This window comes from Bubalus bubalis, chromosome 5 (genome assembly GCF_019923935.1).
Source record: "Bubalus bubalis isolate 160015118507 breed Murrah chromosome 5, NDDB_SH_1, whole genome shotgun sequence".
In the NCBI taxonomy this organism is placed as follows: Eukaryota; Metazoa; Chordata; class Mammalia; order Artiodactyla; family Bovidae; genus Bubalus; species Bubalus bubalis.
The window spans coordinates 62,077,662-62,096,133 of NC_059161.1; the positions used below are offsets into that span (position 1 = coordinate 62,077,662).

Here is an 18,472-nt window from a genome sequence, read left to right on the forward strand (position 1 = left end):
GAGCCAAAAAGGATGAGGAACTGGTGGCGTCAGCCCATCGATTTAATATATGATTTGGGAAGTCTGCATCTGGTGGCTCAGATGGTTAAGAGTCTGCCTGCAATGCAAGAGACCTAGGTTCAATCCCTGGGTTGGGCAGATCCCCTGGAAAAGGGCATGGCAACTCACTCTAGTATTCTTACCTGGAGAATTCCATGGACAGAAGTACCTGGTAGGCTAGTCCATAGGGTTGCACAGAGTTGGACATGACTGAAGCAACTTAGCGTGACTTAGGACATCATATCACATCACCATGTCTAGTTTTCTTCTTCTGAAAATCAGTGTTCAGCTTCCATTGTACTGACTCAAGTAAATATGTTCTCACAATGGCAAAATGCAGTTCACCATAGCAAAACCTCTGTGGGAGTATGCTGTATACTTTGGTCATAGTTTTATAATTTAATTTAGGAGTTAATCTCTCTGCCAGTGAGATTATGGGACAGGACTACAGGTATAGGCAAAAAATGGTGATGAGAGAATCTGATATTTGAAATGGATACATTTCCCAAAAGAAGAGCATAGAACTCTCTGGATCGAATTCAGATAGAAAGCTGGCAAAATGCCAGATGTGTAATTGCATCTTGAACTGAGCTGTAATCCTCACCACTTATGAAAACAATAAGGATGAGAAAAACAATAAACCACATTTATTTTGAACAATGGTATTTGCTTAGCATTTCTTATATAATATTTCCTTAACACTTTGATTAAGAATTGAGAGTTAGAATAATAATGCTGTTTTTGTGCGGGGACACAAAAGGAAATGTATTTGGAGCAGGGACAAAATAGTTCATTCTGCAGGGGGAAGTCTGTATATTGTGATGAAAAAGAAAATGTGTGTTGTTTTCTGGAAAGAGAAATTTATGTATGTATTTTTTAAAAACAACTTTTTAGGTTTACGACGTATGTGTATAAGGTCTTTGTACATAACAGTGTGGGTTTTACACCAAGTCAAGAAGCGACAGTGAAAACATTAGCTGGGCGTCCAGAGAGAGGAGCCAACGTCACTGTGACTGTTCTTAACCACACGGCCATAGACGTGAGATGGGCGAAACCAAGTAAGTCAGCTTCATGCTTCTTTATTTCCCCTTCCTGTGTTTGTATCAAAATGAATTTTAAAAGAACAGATTTTTGAAATGACAGTAATGAAAAGCCAAGTTCCCTGTGTTTTTCTTTTTCAAAGGAAGTTCTTTCTCCTCCTTTCCATTCTTGGACCTTCTCTTCCTTCTTCTATTCCTTTCGGATTGGGAATGTAGCTTCTGTTACACCAGTCAATTTTGATAAAAGCGTCCATGTATTAATTTTTTTATTAGCAATGACCACTGTTCTTATTTTTAGTGGAGTATAGTTGATTTATGATGCTGTGCTAGTTTCAGGTTACAGTAAAGTGATTCAGTTGCTGTGGTTGTTCAGTCACCCACTCGTGTCTGACTCTTTGCGACCCCATGGACTGCAGCACACCACGCCTCCCTGTCCCTCACCACCTCCCGAAGTTTGCCACAGTTCATGTCCATTGTATCGGTTATGCCATCCAGCCATCTCATCCTCTGATGCCCTCTTTCCCAGCACCAGGGACTTTTCCAATGAGTTAGCTGTTCATATCAGATGACCAAAATCCTGGAGCTTTAGCTTCACTAACAGTCTTTCCAACGAATTTTCAGGGTTGATTTCCCTTAAGATTGACTGGTTTGAGCTCCTTTCTTTCCAAGGGACTTTCATGAGTCTCCTCCGGCACCACAGTTTGAAGGCATCAATTCTTTGGCACTCTAGCTTCTTTATGGTGTAGCTCTCACAAGCATACGTGGCCACTGGGAAAACCATCATCTTAACTATATGGACCTCTATAGGGAGAGTAATGTCTCTGCTTTTCAACACTGTCTAGGTTTGTCATAGCTTTCCTGCTGTAAAGCAATTGTCTTCGGATTTCATGGCTGCAGTCACCATCCACAGTGATTTTGGAGCCTAAGAAGAGGAAATCCATCACTACTTCCACCTTTTCCCCTTCTATTTCCATGAAGTAATGGGGCTGGATGCCATGATCTTAGTTTTTTTAATATTCAGTTTTAAGCCAGCTCTTTCACTCTCTTTCTTCACCCTCATCAAGAGGCTCTTTAGTTCCTTCTCACTTTCAGCCATTAGAGTGGTATCATCCTCATATCTGAAGTTGTTGATGTTTCTCCCACCTTTCTTAATTCCAGCTTGTAACCCAGACCAGCATTTCTCAGCATATAGGTTAAACAAACAGAGTAACAGCAGACAGCCCTGTCATACTCCTTTCTCAATGTTGAACCAATCAGTTGTTCCATACAGGGTTCTAACTGTTGCTTCTTGACCCGCATACAGGTTTATCAGGTGACAGGTAAGATGGTCTGGTATTCCCATCTCTTTAAGAACTTTCCACAGTTTGTTATGATCTACACAGTCAAAGACTTTAATATAGTCATTGAAATAGAGATAGGTTTTTTTCTGGAATTCCCTGGCTTTCCCTATATTCCAGCAAATGTTGGCAATTTGATCTCTGCTTTTTCTTCTTTTTCTAAACCCAGCTTGGACATCTGGAAGTTCTTGGTTCACATAATGCTGAAGCCTAGCATACAAGATTTTAGCATGACCTTACTAGCATGGGAGATGAGTGCAATTGTCCGGTGGTTAGCACATTCTTTAGTGCTACCCTTCTTGGGAATTGGGATGAGGATTGACCTTTTCCAGTCCTGTGGCCACTGCTGAGTCTTCCAGATTTGCCAACACAGTGAATGCAAAACCTCGATGGCATCATCCTTTAGGGTTTTGAATAGTTCTACTGGAATTCCATCACATCCACTAGCTTTAGTTAACAGCAGTTCTTCCTAAGGCACACTTGACTTCATTCTCCAGAATGTCTAGCTCTGGGTGACTGATCACACCATCATAGTAATCCTGTTCATTAAGATCTTTTTTGTAGAGTTCTCCTGTGTATTCTTTCCATCTCTTCTTGATCTCTTCAGTATCTACTAGGTCTCTACTGTTTCTGTCCTTTATTGTGCCCATCTTTGGGTGAAATGTTACCTTGATATCTCCAGTTTTCCTGAAGAGATTCCTAGTCTTTCCCCTTCTGTTGTTTTCTTCTAGTTTTATGCACTGTTTGTTGAAGAAGGCCTTCTTGTCTCTCTGTGCAGTTTTTTTGGAACTCTGTGTTTAGTTGGATATATCTTTTCCTTTCTCCCTTGTTTTTCACTTCTCTTCTTTCTTTAGCCATCTGTAAAGCCTCCTCAGGTAATCACTTTGCCTTCTTACTTTTCTTTATCTTTGGGGTGGTTTTGTTCACTGCTTCCTGTACAGTATTATGGACCTCCGTCCATAGTTCTTCAGGCACACTGTTTATTAGATCTAAGTCCTTGTATCTACTTGTTACCTCCACTGCATATTCATATGGAATTTGATTTAACTCATACCTAGTGATTTCCCCTGCTTTCTTTAGTTCAAGCCTGAATTTTTCTATGAGAAGCTGATGCTCTGAGCCATAGTCAGCTCCAGGTCTTTTTGTTGACTGTATACAGCTTATTCATCTTCAGCTACAAAGAATGTAATCGGTTTGATTTCGGTATTAACCATTTGGTGATGTCCAAGTGTAAAGTCATCTCTTGTGTTGTTGAAAAAGGGTATTTGCTATGACCAGTACATTCTTTTGGCAGAATTCAGTTAACTTTCACCCTGCTTCATTTTGTTCTCCAAGACCAAATTTGCCTGTTACTCCAGTTATGTTTTGACTTCCTTCTGTTACATTCCAATCCCCAGTGATGACTGGAACATCTTTTTTATTTTTGGTGTTAGTTCCTGGAGGTCTTCTAGGTCTTCATGGAACTGATCAACTTCAGTTTCTTTGGCATCCATGGTAGGGGCATAGACTTGAATTACTGTGTTGTGGAATGGCTTACCTTGGAAACAACCTGAGATCATTCTGTCATTTTTGAGATTACACCCAAGTACTGCATTTTGGACTCTTTTGTTGACTATGAGGGCTACTCAATTTCTTCTATGGATTCTTGCCCACAGTAGTAGATATAGTGCTTATCTAGATTAAATTTGCCCACTCCTGTCCATTTTAGTTCACTGATTCCTAAGATGTCAATGTTTATCCTTACCATCTCCTGCTTGACCACATCCAATTTACCTTGGTTCATGGACTTAACATTCCAGGTTCCTATGCAGTACTGTTCTTTGCAGCATCAGATTTTACTTTCATCACCAGACACATCCACAAATGAACATCCTTTCTGCTTTGGCCTAACGGCTTCATTCTTTCTGGGGCTATTAGTAGTTCTCCTCCACTCTTCCCCAGTAGCATATTGGACATCTTCAGACCTGTGGACTCATCTTTTGATGTCCTATCTTTTTGTCCCTTTACATAGTTTATGAGGTTCTCACGGCGAGTATACTGGGGTGGTTTACCATTCCCTCCTCCAGTGCAGCAGATCATACTTTGTCAAAACTCTCTGCTATGACCCGTAAGTCTTGGGTAGCCCTACATGGCATGGCTCATAGATTCACTGAGTTATGCAAACCCCTTCACATGACAGGGCTGTGATCTGTGAAGGGGATAGTTGATTTATGATGTTGGGCTACTACAGTAAAGTGATTCAGTTATACATATATATATAAATATATTCTTTTTTATATTCTCTTTCATTATATGTTATCATAAGATATTGAGTATAGTTCCCTGTGCTACACTTTGTTGTTTATCTGTTTTATAATAGTAATATCTATATTTTAATACCAAACTCCTAATTTATCCCTCTCCCGACCTCCCCTTTGATAACCATATGTTTATTTTCTACATATAAGAGTCTGTTTTGTAGATAAGTTCACTTTTATCTTTTTTTAAGATTCTACATGTAAGCAGTATTATATGATATTTGTATTTCTCTGTCTGACTTACTTCACTTAGTGTGGTATTCTCTAGGTCTGCCCATGTCACGGCAAATGGCATAGTTTTATTCTTTTTAAGAGCTGAAAAACATTCCATTTTATATATGTAACACATCTTTGTCCATTTCTCTCTCAGTGGACATTTAGGTTGTTTCCTTGTATTGGCTTTTGTAAATAGTGCTGCTATGAACATAGGGGAGGAGTGCATGTATCTTTTTGAACTATGTTTTTCTCTGGTTATATGCTCAGGTGGTGGCTCAGACGGTAAAGCGTCTGCCTGCAATGCGGAAGACCCAGGTTCAATCCCCGGGTCGGGAAGGTCCCCTGGAGAAGGAAATGGCAACCCACTCCAGTACTCTTGCCTAGAAAACTCGATGGATGGAGGAGCCTGGTGGGCTACAGTCCATGGGGTCGCAAAGAGTCGGACATAACTGAGTGACTTCACTCACTCACTCACTGTATGCCCAGGAGTGGGATTGTAGGGTCATCAGATCAGATCAGTCGCTCAGTCGTGTCCGATTCTTTGCGACCCCATGAATCGAAGCACGCCAGGCCTCCCTGTCCATCACCAACTCCCGGAGTTCACTCAGACTCACGTCCATTGACTCAGTGATGCCACCTAGCCATCTCATCCTCTGTCGTCCCCTTCTCCTCCTGCCCCCAATCCCTCCCAGCATCAGAGGTTTTTTTTTTGTTGTTGTTGTTTTTTAAACCTGAAACACTGTATTAGTTTTGAGTCAACTCTTCGCATGAGGTGGCCAAAGTACTGGAGTTTCAGCCTTAGCATCATTCCTTCCAAAGAAATCCCAGGGCTGATCTCCTTCAGAATGGACTGGTTGGATCTCCTTTCAGTCCAAGGGACTCTCAAGAGTCTTCTCCAATACCACAGTTCAAAAGCATCAATTCTTCGGCACTCAGCTTTCTTCACAGTCCAACTCTCACATCCATACATGACCACAGGAAAAATACGGTAGCTCTATTTTTAGTTTTATAAGGAATCTCCATACTTTTCTCTATAGTGGCTGTACCAGTTTACATTCCCACCAATAGTGTGGGACAGTTCCCTTTTCTCCCCACCCTCTCTAGCATATAATATTTGTAGACTTTTTGCAGATGCCATTCTGACCAGTGTGAGGTGGTACCTCATTGTAGTCTTGATTTATATTTCTCTAATAATTAGTAATGTTGAGCATTGTTTTATGTGCTTTTGGGCCATCTGTACATCTTCTTTGGAGAAATGTCTTTTTAGATCTTCTACCCATTTTTGATTGGACTACTTGTTTTTTTTTTTTTAATATTGAGCAGTATGAGCTGTTTATGTATTTTGGAGATTAATCCCTTATCAGTTGCATTGTTAGCAAATATTTTCTCTAATTCTGCAAGTCTTTTTGATACAGTATAATACTCTGCACTTTCCTACAGAGGTCTGCCCCCAGTCTCATCCGTAACTCATCATTAATTAGCAAGATCCATTTAGTAGAATTGTGGTAATGTGATGGATCTTTCCAAGTGAATCTTCATCAGTACTGGTGATAGCCAGGGTTCCAGCTTGACACAGCCAACAAAACCTGGCCACCATCACTGAACTTGATTTGATAACACAGGGACTCACCCTTGGCCCATTCAGAACATGACTTTACAGGCAGTTAGAAGAGCTCACATATGGATCTAGTCTGCTTCTGTGTCTTTGCTGCTGCTGCTGCTAAATTGCTTCAGTCATGTCCAACTCTGTGCGACCCCATAGATGGCAGCCCACCAGGCTCCCCCATCCCTGGGATTCTCCAGGCAAGAACACTGGAGTGGGTTGCCATTTCCTTCTCCAACGCATGAAAGTGAAAAGTGAAAGTGAAGTCGCTCAGTCGTGTCCGACTCTTAGCAATCCCATGGACTGCAGCCTACCAGGCTCCTCCATCCATGGGATTTTCCAGGCAAGAGTCCTGGAGTGGGGTGCCATTGCCTTCTCCACCTGCATCTTTAGAAACCACATAATTGAAATTTCAGCTATGGTTGGTCAGAAGAGTAGCATTTACCAGCTGATCTGTTAATTTTTAGTGATCCATGGTTGGACGACATCACTGACTCAATGCACATGAGTTTGAGCAAACTCCAGAAGATACTGAAGGACAGGGAAGCCTGGCGTACTGCAGTTCATGGGGTCACAAAGAGTCAGACACAACTTAGCGACTGAACAACAAATGTCACAATCAGAAAAAAACAAGACTGTATATATCATGGCACTATATATTATAATCCTTCTTAGAAGTATCACTTTTGATCTGGCAAATAGTTAATCAGAACTTGCTAGGAAACTACCAAATATTAAGAAATATCTGACTTGGAAATCCCTATTAAAATATGTGTTTTATGAAAGTAAACTGTATCTATTAGGATAATCATCTGCTAGTATATAAAAAGACGAAAAATGACGCCTGGTTGGGCAATTGCAACCTTCCGATTTTGATTTTGTTATAGCCTAAGAGAAATTTTATTTTATTTAGAACACCTTCCTATTTTATTTAGAACATCTTGAGTGAATTTGCCCCTGTTATATCAGTTATGGATTAAAACCAGTGTCAGGTGACATTAATTGTAAATTAAAATTGGCATTGGTTATGTTGATCTACATTGCTACTAAATAAGCCATTTTTATAAAAAACTATTTACTAGGGTTTTATAAGGTTGCAGATTTCTAATGATCTGTGTCACCTCTGTTGGGACCTCTTAAGCCATTTACATGGAAGAATATAAGTTAATTGATGCTTGTGATTACTTCCTGAGACACTTCTAGGAAAAGATACAAAAGTTTTTATATGGAGATGGATTTTTATGTATAATATATTTTCACTCATCTCCTTTCTATTTCGCCCTCGATACCTGAATCATCTTAAAAGCCTACTCGGGAAGGTGGATGCCCTCCCCGCATCTGACATTTGAATACTTCTGTTGAGATCCAGCGACTGAATTTTCACCAATATAGTTCCTTTATGTTATAATTGCATGCCTGAAGTAAGCATGCTTATAAAAACTGACAAACCTAATAGATCTGAAGCAGCTCACTGAAATTTCATTACCTTGGTAATCTGAACCTCTGACCTTCGGGATGTAGGTAATGCAATCTGCTGTTATTTCCATTCATACCTTAGAAATTTTTCAGATAACTATTTGTGAGTACAAAGGTTAACTCTCAGAAGAGGGTCAGCTCTGTGAAAGCGTGTTGCATTATCATTTTCTTTCTTCTTGAAACCGGCTATCCTAAAGTAAATTAACAAGTCTCTCGGCTGTGAAAGAGCCACCTCTTTTTTGCAATTTTAATTTCAATTGTTTTCTTGATTTGTGGGATAAAATGGCACCTTGTCTACCATGCTCAAAGGAACAAAACTATAAGTTGAAAGTCATGAATAAACTTACATTTATTTAATAAAAACCATAAAATGCATTTTTAAAATATATTTTCTCTTAATTATGACCCTCCACATGGACACACCATTTTCCAAGTAAAATATCTCTGGTAAATTTTTACCAATCACAGATTAATGGGGATAAGTTATTAAAGTTTCAAAAGTGCCCACTTTAAACGTTTCCATCACTATGTGAGGTCCTATGAGGAAAATGCACCCTGCATCTGTTCAGTTAATTTTTTAGGGCAAATATTACAAACTGGTAGCGCCGGGCCATATTTACTTCCCCATCCTCCACACATTGTCTTGCTGGCAGTATTTGAAAAATAAAATAATATTTTGCTGCTGCTGTTGCTTCAGTCATGTCCGACTCTGTGCAACCCCATAGATGGCAGTCCACGAGGCTCCCCCGTCCCTGGGATTCTCTAGGCAAGGACACTGGAGTGGGTTGCCGTTTCCTTTTCCAGTGCATGAAAGTGAAAAGTAAAAGTGAAGTCACTCAGTCGTGCCTAACTCTTAGCAACCCCATGGACTGCAGCCTACCAGGCTCCTCCATCCATGGGATTTTCCAGGCAAGAGTACTGGAGTGGGGTGCCATTTAGCAATTAGAAGCTTCCACACAAAGATGATAATTTGGGAATTGATTTGAAAAACCCAGTAATTGATTGAAACTCTTCCCACATTGCTGAAGGGAGAATATCCTCTGACACTGGCCTCCCCTTTCTACAGGCTGCAGCCCCCTTCTCCCTGGTCCTTAGAGAAAGATGTGGTTCTTGTCCCTACTTTTTATATAAAAGAAAATAGTTCAATCTAATGAAATACGATGAAAATAAATGATTTCATTGGAGAAAATTCACATTTTTATAGGAAGAGATACAAAATATCACTTAAGTTATTCATACAGCCCCAGGAGTTAGCAACTGCACCTTGGTGACTTATCCCAAATTACAGCTAGTCAGTAGCACTTCTCCAACTTAAGCATCCCATTTTCAGCTATTTCTCCTGCATGTGACCTTAATGGTTATTAGCACTTTGTCAAGAGTGATTTAGTGAGATCCTTCCCATTTTGACTGCTCACTCTAAAACAAATGGTGAAAAATGCCCATGAGGGAAAAGTGTAGAAAGGCAGCACCTCTTCTGAGGTCTCCTCACTAATGAGGTCATTGATGGGCAGAAAAGAGCAAGAAAATACTGGAAGTGGTGAGGAGAGGAAGGTATTGAAATAAGAGGAAATGAAAAAAATTATCCAAATACTGTCCACTTGTCCATCTGTCAAGAGCTCCCCTCAACCTTCAGACGTTCACGCTGTGGTTCATATTGGGTTGGGCAAGAAGTTTGTTCAGATTTTTCCATAAGATGTGACAGACAAACCCAAATGAACTTTTTGACCAACCCAATATAATCTTTTTTGTCCATCTCTCCTCTTTCTCTCTTCCTTCCCTCTTTCCTTTTTCTCTTTTAGTTTCCTCCCTCTCTTTCCTTTCCTTCTTCCTTCCATGAATATGTATCCTTGACTTTTTTGTCCCAGGCACTGGGAATGCAGAGATCAATGACATAATTCCTTCCTTACATTGTCTCACTAAACTCTGGAAGATTCGTAAAGTTGAAGGCATCACTTCAAAAAGTTTAAATTCACACAAAAAGCATATGCCTCATCTTGATCTCTTAATCAGAAACCACCAGATTTTGTAGCTAGAAGTTTGACTTTGAACTTATCCTGTTCAGGTTTTAATACATACAAATCATCCCAAACCATACCTCTTTTAAAAGCACCCACCATCATTGGCTCACCTTAGAGACTGCATTTACCAGCCTCCTTTGCAGTTAGTTGTATCCATGTGACTGTGTTCATGCCAATAGAATGTGCAAAGAAATGATGTGTGTCTTTTAGGGTCATAACCACAAAACACCAAGGACGTGCCTATTGTTCTGTCTTCTTCTTCTCTCGGGACTAGACCATAGACACAGCAGTGTTCTCTGTTTAAACTCTGCAGGCATGGCCAACACCCTTACAGATCCAAAGCCACATAAGAGAAAGAACCTGGGTTCTTGAATGACCACATGGAACACAATCTGATTCACCTACTTTGAGGCTATTGTGTGAGATATAAATTAATATTTATTTCATTTAAATCACTTTATTTAAGGGCTCCTTGGTTACAGAAGCTTAGGTAACTAACTCTGTCCCTGTTTACCCTTATCAGTTCACTTCCCAAGCAGGAATGTGCTGTCCTTTTTCCATTGCCAAATATAGAATAATGAATAATTAACACATTTCATATACATTTCCTTTAAATATGATATTCCCTGGCAGATTATTGAAAGGAGCCGGAACACAATGAGAGATGGAAGGACCTGGGGGCAGGGAGGGTTGCAAATACAGGTATTTGTTTTAGTTGCATAATAGATAGAAGGCATCTAGATATCTTGCTGGGGAAGATAAGGAGCCTGACTTGGATGTAGCTCTGGAGAATTTTCCCACTTCTTCATGTGAGCACTTTTACCCTCAGCCAGAGTAAAAAAATTTCTCTAGAAGTGATAATATCAAGTTTTCCAAGAAGTACTTAGTTGATGACACAGAGCTCTTCACCACAGAACTTGGGAATCTGGACTCTAAGAATCTATGAGCAAGATAAACACTTCTTTTATAAAATAGCCTTAGTAAGGTCCTTCCAGATTTTTACACTGAGGCAAAGTTACCTCCCACTGAGCCTACTAATGAGAAATGACTGAGAAATTCAATCCTAGACAAAACTGGAGATCCTTTGAGTGGAGGGGTCTACTCTAATTGCTGGAGATTAGGGCCACAAACTTTTTTGTAAAGTGCCAGACAGTAAACCCTTCAGGTTTTGCAGGCAATATACATTCTCTGTCAGAACTACTCAACTTTGTCATTGTAGCATGAAAACAGCAATATACAACTCTTCAACAAGTATGCCTGTGTTCCAATAAAAATTTATCATGAACAGTGAGATTTCATTTTCACATGTCATGAAAAACTATTCTTTTGATTTTTTCCCCCAACAATTTAAAACTATAAAAGCCATTCTTAGCTCACAGGTTATATACAAAGAAGTGGCAGGCCAGGTTTGACCAAGAGGACAGATTTTTACTCATGGTAAAATCCTGAGTTTGCTGACCCCTATTCTAGCTGATAAAGATCTAAAGGACATAATTAATATTGATAACAATCTCTAAAAATAATCCAACAGGGCTTCCCAGGTGGGGCAATGATATGAAAGAGACATGGGTTTAGTTCCTGGGTCAGGAAGATCCCCTGGAATAGGAAATGGCAACCCACTCCAGTATTCTTGCCTGGGAAGTGCCATGGACAGAGGAGCCAGGAGGGCTACAGTCCATGGGGTCACAAAAAGTCAGACACGACTGAGTGAATGAGCACATGAGCTCACACAACACAAAAATAATCCAACAGCATGTACAGAGTATAATCCTTTTGCAAGAGGACTTTCAACAAGCCTGTCTAACAACTGTTTTAAATTATTTGAAAAAGTGGCATTTAGTAACAAAGATTGTATCCATGGCTTATAACCTTCTTTTTCCAACTCACTGAGATTGACCTGATGTGCTGTAGTAAAGCAATACCTACTCATAAATTTCTGTGGTCTATAAAATATGGATTACTCAGAACAGGATTAGAATACCTGAGAAATATTTCCCAGTGTACACATATTTAATGTAATCTCATAGGAAACCCTCATTCCATCCTGTTGCTTCAAATACAATTAGTATTCATAGCTTAACTCCAAATTACATGTATAACTCTAGTTCAAACATTCACACTTTAATTTAAAAGTAAACCTGGTGGTCACAAAAACACTTCAACCTCAAGAAGTCTCCAGTGAAACAACAAGTTTCAAATCCTCCATTCCATAGTTACATGTATATTTTCTGTCTTGTTTCCTAGGATTCACATGAGAACCAAAACCAAAATCTGAGTTTTATTTAAAACTTTTCCTCATCTCTTTCTAGACTCATCCTGGGTCACTTAAGGACCTTGGCTCTCTCCATTCAGGACATCCACATTCCCTTGTGCCTTGAAGTCCTTCTCTTGCTGGGAAAATCAGAGACAATCAGAGACGGCCAACTGGTCCTTAATACCTCGGGTCAGAAATGGCACAAACTGATCACATGACTTCACTCAGATGCAAGGAGCCCAGAAAATGTAGTCTCCCTATCTGACAAGAAGAGAATCACATGGGTGTTAGTAAATGTTCTGGATCTTCACCACAACTTTTATCTTCTGTAGTGATCTTTCAAGTTTCATTGCTACTAACATTGGTTAGTGATGTCTTTCTCTACTTCTCTGAGTCTTTATATTTTATGTTTGATCAAGAATTTTGTATACTCTTACTTTCCTTGCCCTTCTCACCTGCTGCTTTCAATGTTTGGTGAATAAATTATTATATAATCATTTTTACATAATTACTGTCTCTAGTTTTGATATTTATCATCAATTCTTAAACTTCTCCAATCTTAAGTTCTAGAGCTTGCTTCATCTCTTTGTCTTTTAGATAACTGTATTGGAAAATTTTTATAATTACAGTGAAATAAATAAATGAGCTACATGTTCTTTTAGTACTCGTATGGTCAGTTGTGTCTGACTCTTTGTGACCCCATGGACTGTAGCCTGCCAGGCTCCTCTGTCCATGGAATTTTCCAGACCAGAATACTAGAGTGGGTTGCCATTTCCTTCACCAGGGGATCTTCCCAACCCAGGAACTGAACCCAAGTCTCCTGAGTCTCTTGCATTGGCAGTCAAATTCTTTACCATTATACCACCTGATTTTTGCTTGAATGAACATGTTTCTGCTATCTTTGTACATTCTCTTAATTTTTACCTACATAAGAAAACCTTTCTGTTATATTTGCACATAAATATAATGACTTAGATGTGTATGAAATTCTTGGATTAAAATATTTTACCTCAGAACTTATTGAAATTTTTCCACTGTCTTCCACATTTAATGTTTCAGAGGATAAGTCTGAAAGTTGCCTGATTCTTTTTCCCCTTTGCAGATTGTCTTTTAGATTTAGTTGATTTTCAAAATGTCATAAGTTTCTGTATGTCTTTGGATATGTTGCCAGTATTTTCACTAATACTGTATATTAATCTATTCAATTTCTGGATATAAAACTTCATTTTGGGTCATGTTTTATGGGATATTTTAGATCTATGATTATTTATCCCATTTATTTTTCAAGTCAATTAGATTTTTTATTCTCTATTCTCTTTTTGTTTTGGTTTGGTTTTTTTTTTATTATTTTTTTAAATTTTATTTTATTTTTAAACTTTACAAAATTGTATTAGTTTTGCTAAATATCAAAATGAATCCGCCACAGGTATACATGTGTTCCCCATCCTGAACCCACCTCCCTCCTCCCTCCCCAAACCATCCCTCTGGGTCGTCCCAGTGCACTAGCCCCAAGCATCTAGTATCATGCATCTAACTCAGTATTTTTTCTGCTTTCAGTGCAGATTTTAATTCTGAGAGGCTTTTTAGGTTTTCTTGCTTTCCTTTCTTCTTTAAGAAGGTCATTTAATATCTCTGTTTTCATGTCTGTCTTTTCATGATTACAGGTACCTATTTTTCATAATTACAGGTACCTGTTTCCTAAAGCACTTTTTCACAAAGGCATGTCCCTTTTGTTATTTTTAAGAATACCATGCAAATATTTTATAACACTTCCACTGATTCACATAGAAGTAGTATATGAAAAACAAATTCTCCTTTTAAGGTTCTAGAAAATGTTTCACTTGTGCAATTACATAAAGAAGCCTTGTAACTCATGTTTTTCTCTTTTAAAAAGGAGAAATATATTCATGTCCAGTTTTTATCAATCCACAGGAAGGGTGGGATTTGCTGGGAAACTTCTCATTCCAGTTATTTCAATTCTAACAGTGTTCCACTCTCAGAATAGACTCAAGGTCAGCAACCTTGAATTTTGCGCTGGCCTGTAGAACTGAAGATGTATCTTCTGTCTCTAAGATGGTGTGCTGTCTTAGAGCCCACTGACATTTGAAAACCTTGTTTGAACAATGTAAAAGAACACTTCTGTGCATGTACCGCTCCCAGAACTTTTCATAAAACAACTAGGAATATGAAGATCATTTAATCTGTTTAATGTGTTTTTCTACTAGTTTTCTGTGTTTTGGCCTCTGCACTGTAATGTCAATGAAGGGAGAGAGTGGCAAGCTGAAGCAGATGTTGGTGAGAAGCAGAGTGGTGCAGAAATCTGGCATTATTGTCTGGAGATGCTGCCTGCTTCTGGTTAGAAGAGCCTCTATCTCATGCAGTAAGATATAACTAGTGGAACTGAATCCCATCTTTTCCTCTCTTCTTTGGGACAACAGATTTTGTTCTATTTCAAGGAGTTGACATATGGCACATTACTAAGAATGAACATTTAATGGCATTTCATCCACATATTGATATATGATCCTTACTCATCTTGAACTTACTGTGCTAGTCCCAATATTTTCAATGTATATTACACAGTTCATTCATTGGAACTTGACAGAAGAGATTTCAGGCACATTTAATAACTGTGATTAAAGACTCATTTATATTTTTAAGTAGAATTTGAAAGTACTTCCTTAATATTATATTTTTAGGACTTGAATTTCTAAATAGCCTGCTCATGTAGCAAACTAAAATACAAGATGAACTTCAAATCTAGCACAATTTCTTTTATATCTTTGCTACCATAAATTAATGAGGAATAGTACTGTAGGGCAGCAGAAAATAATTCTAATGATAGAAGGAACTTTTACTCTCACAGAACCCAGTTGCTTTGCTACACTTGAGGAATGTTATTATTTGGAAAAACATTGAGAGACATGAATAGCTGATTCCTGAAAATGCATAATAATAACCTCATTATTAAAGGAGCTGACATTTGTGACAGCAGAGAAAAGAAACATCTCAATTCCCAAAGTTTTCCAAAGTAGTTACTAAAGATTGCTTACTATAAATTCTTTCAACTATACTGATATACCAGACCTTTCTAACTATTGCTGGATATTAGGTCAAAGCGGTAGTGCATTCAGGAAATAAAACAAAAAATCAAATCAACATTCAGTTTTTTTGCAAGGCCCCCAAGATCTTAATGATTCTTAAAAGAAAGTCATACAATCCCCCAAACCATATTCCTTTCCATGGCCATACCCCAGGATCTCACATACTTGAGACACTGTACTTCAATACCCATAAAGAGAAATGCCACCTTTTCCTCCCCATCCTTGCTTAATTTTGTGGAACAATGTTAACACAAGCTTTTACATACAATTTCAGGAGCTTTCACATACAAAACTCCACCTTTGTAATCCTGATACAAATCAAGGTGATAGATCCTGCTTCACGTCTTCAAAAGCAATGTTAATGTAAGCAGAGCAGTAATTGCAGAGCTAGTAATTACATTCCTAGCTAAGAAAATATGGGTATGGGGTGTTCTGTATCTTCTTTTCAGAGCTTCATGGTAGGAAGATCACAAAAAGCAGAACTTAGTGCAAGAATGGAGAAGTTGTGTGAGAAGGGAAAAAGAAAACAATAGGCTGGACTTTGAAAGGACTTTGAAAGAGCTTGTCTACATCACAGAGATACAGGAACTAGGAGGAAAGGATGAGAACTTTGATCAAAATTCAGATATCATCCTAGGATCCTTAAGGAGAGCATACTACATTACTCTGGTACATCACCAGTGCACATAATAGGGTAGCTGTCTAAGCAATCTTCTAGGTATCTATCAGCAGATTTTGTTAGCAATTTTAAAAATCCTCAAGTTTTAGCATCTGTGTCAGGACATGCCCTCACGTATATTAGCATAGATTTCTTCTCTAGAACCATTACTTATGAACAGAGAGGGTTTTTTTTTCCCCCTGTACTGCATATTTTTACTTTACTCTTAATTTCATTTTTCAAGTACTAATCAAAGTTTTGAAGATTAGTTGAATACTTATAAGTAGCATAATTAAAATACTTAAAGGCAATTTAAAAGTTTATTTTCCTGTGAACTTAAGATTCTATGCAATTAATTATGAGATACGGATAGAAACAACTTTGTTAACAAAATAATAATAATAAAATACAGCACTTTTCCAAGGAAAGTTCTGTGCGCTTTCCCCTTTTCTCATTCTAGGAATAGCTAATGATTGAGTGTATTCTCTGTCTTTCCCCCCGGGCCCTTTTATATCGGCTACACATGCAGCGTTCTATGTTTATTGTTAACAGCTTTTCAAGACCTACAAGGTGATGTTGAGTATTATACACTTTTTTGGAGTTCTGCTACCTCCAATGAATCTCGAAAAATCCTCCCAGATGTACACTCTCACGTCATTGGCCACTTAAATCCAAACACAGAGTATCGGATTTTCATCTCTGTTTTCAACGGAGTCGCCAGCATCAACAGTGAAGTGCTGCATGCAACCACTTGTGATGGGGGTGAGTCCAGATTTCAGGGGAAACTCGGCTTCAAAGATGCGAATGAAATTGATTGATTCTCGCTGAGGTTGAGATCAGTCATCCTTCCATTATAAAATTTCCGGTGTTGGAGGGAAGGGGGTTGGAGCTAAAATGCTTAAGTGCTGGCTGTCGTCAAGTGGCAGATCAATAAGTGGTCCCACAGAGACAGCTGCAAGGCTCCAATCACTGGGTATTAGCCCAGTTTGTTCCTGTTCTTTTCAGTGTGTGCTTAGTTGGGAGCTGAATTCACGTCAATACATGGTGACATTTAGAAACATTTTTTTAAGAATTGCTTTCAGAAGCAGGATGCTTTTCACAACGACAGCCAAGCACAGGGAGGGTCCTCCCTGAGTCACCAGAAATGGTAGGTGGAAGTTCAGCCACTGAGAAAAATTGCCTGTGACTCATTTCTAAGCCAGTTAGCAAGGGGGAGGAAGCGAGGGAAGCAACTTGTGAATCTGAAATGTGTTTGGAATGGTCTTTCTAATCTTTTTGGCTTTATAAAGTCTCATTATAAACATTATAATATCATTACCTCCCAAGCAAGCGTTCCAGGTCATTAGCAGAGCGCTTTAAGTGTGGAACCCATTTCCCTTCGTGGTGCCAAAGGTCGACACCTTTTGTTTATAAAATAGAATGGATCACAAGGACAATTTTTCAACTAGTTAGGATGGGCTCTTATGATAAAAATAGGTCTTCACATAGTTATTTCTGACATGCTTGAATAATTGTGTAATTTAACACCAAGCAAGATTTTTTTTCCTAATGTTAGATTTCATCATTACCTATGGTAATCAACATTCAAAATCATTTACATAATGACAATATTGCATTATTGCTTCATATTGCTTGAGTTACAAGCTAGTAACATCAAATGATTTTTCACGTTCCACCAGCCGCGATGTATTTGAGTTTTATTTTCTGCTTAAGGAGCAAATTTTCTTTTCTTTTTTCCTGGGAGGTATGGAGTGAAGAGATGGGAAAAGAGACAAATAATAGATATGTGTTAGTGGTGCAGATGGGTGAATAATTTATCATTATATCCCACTGGTAACATAGTACTGAAGATTAGCACTATGATGGTGGTATAAAGCATTTTACCACCAATTCTTATGGTTTCTAACTGAGAGTATAATAAGCCAATTTACAGAGGACTACAGACTGTGATAACTTCATCAGAGGAAAGCAGATAAGCAGCAAACCCTTTGCTCGACCTAAATACTAATCGGCATTTAGTTTAACAAGTGCTTTTTCAGAGACAGCTGGAGTTTATTCAGTTTCTTCCTTTAATTCTAGAGCCTCAGGGCATGCTTCCTCCAGAGGTTGTCATCATCAACAGTACAGCTGTACATGTCATCTGGACAGCTCCTTCAAACCCAAATGGTGTTGTCACTGAATATTCCATCTATGTAAATAATCAGCTCTACAAGACTGGAATAAATGTGCCTGGGTCTATCATTCTGAGAGAGCTGTCTCCCTTCACTGTCTATGACATCCAGGTTAGAATGCTGTTTTCCAATGGTTAAGCTTATGGGTGTGTTAAATAAAACTTGCTGGGTTATGTCTCTTAGTGGATGCCTTCCACCTTGGTTACAGATTATTTATTTGGTGGGGAAGAAGAGAGAAAAGAGGGAAATTGATTGCTGT

General features: G+C 38.6%; 1 protein-coding gene across 1 annotated transcript in view; it reads left to right on the top strand.

The window, feature by feature from the left end:
- The window catches only part of USH2A (usherin), a 940,802-nt gene that overhangs the window by 648,806 nt on the left and 273,524 nt on the right, over window positions 1–18,472 (top strand). The window contains exons 46-48 of the mRNA XM_044943197.2: window positions 934–1,097; window positions 16,595–16,804; window positions 18,122–18,324. Of these exons, the coding sequence (XP_044799132.2) occupies window positions 934–1,097; window positions 16,595–16,804; window positions 18,122–18,324 (577 nt within the window). The remainder of the gene's footprint in view (window positions 1–933; window positions 1,098–16,594; window positions 16,805–18,121; window positions 18,325–18,472) is intronic.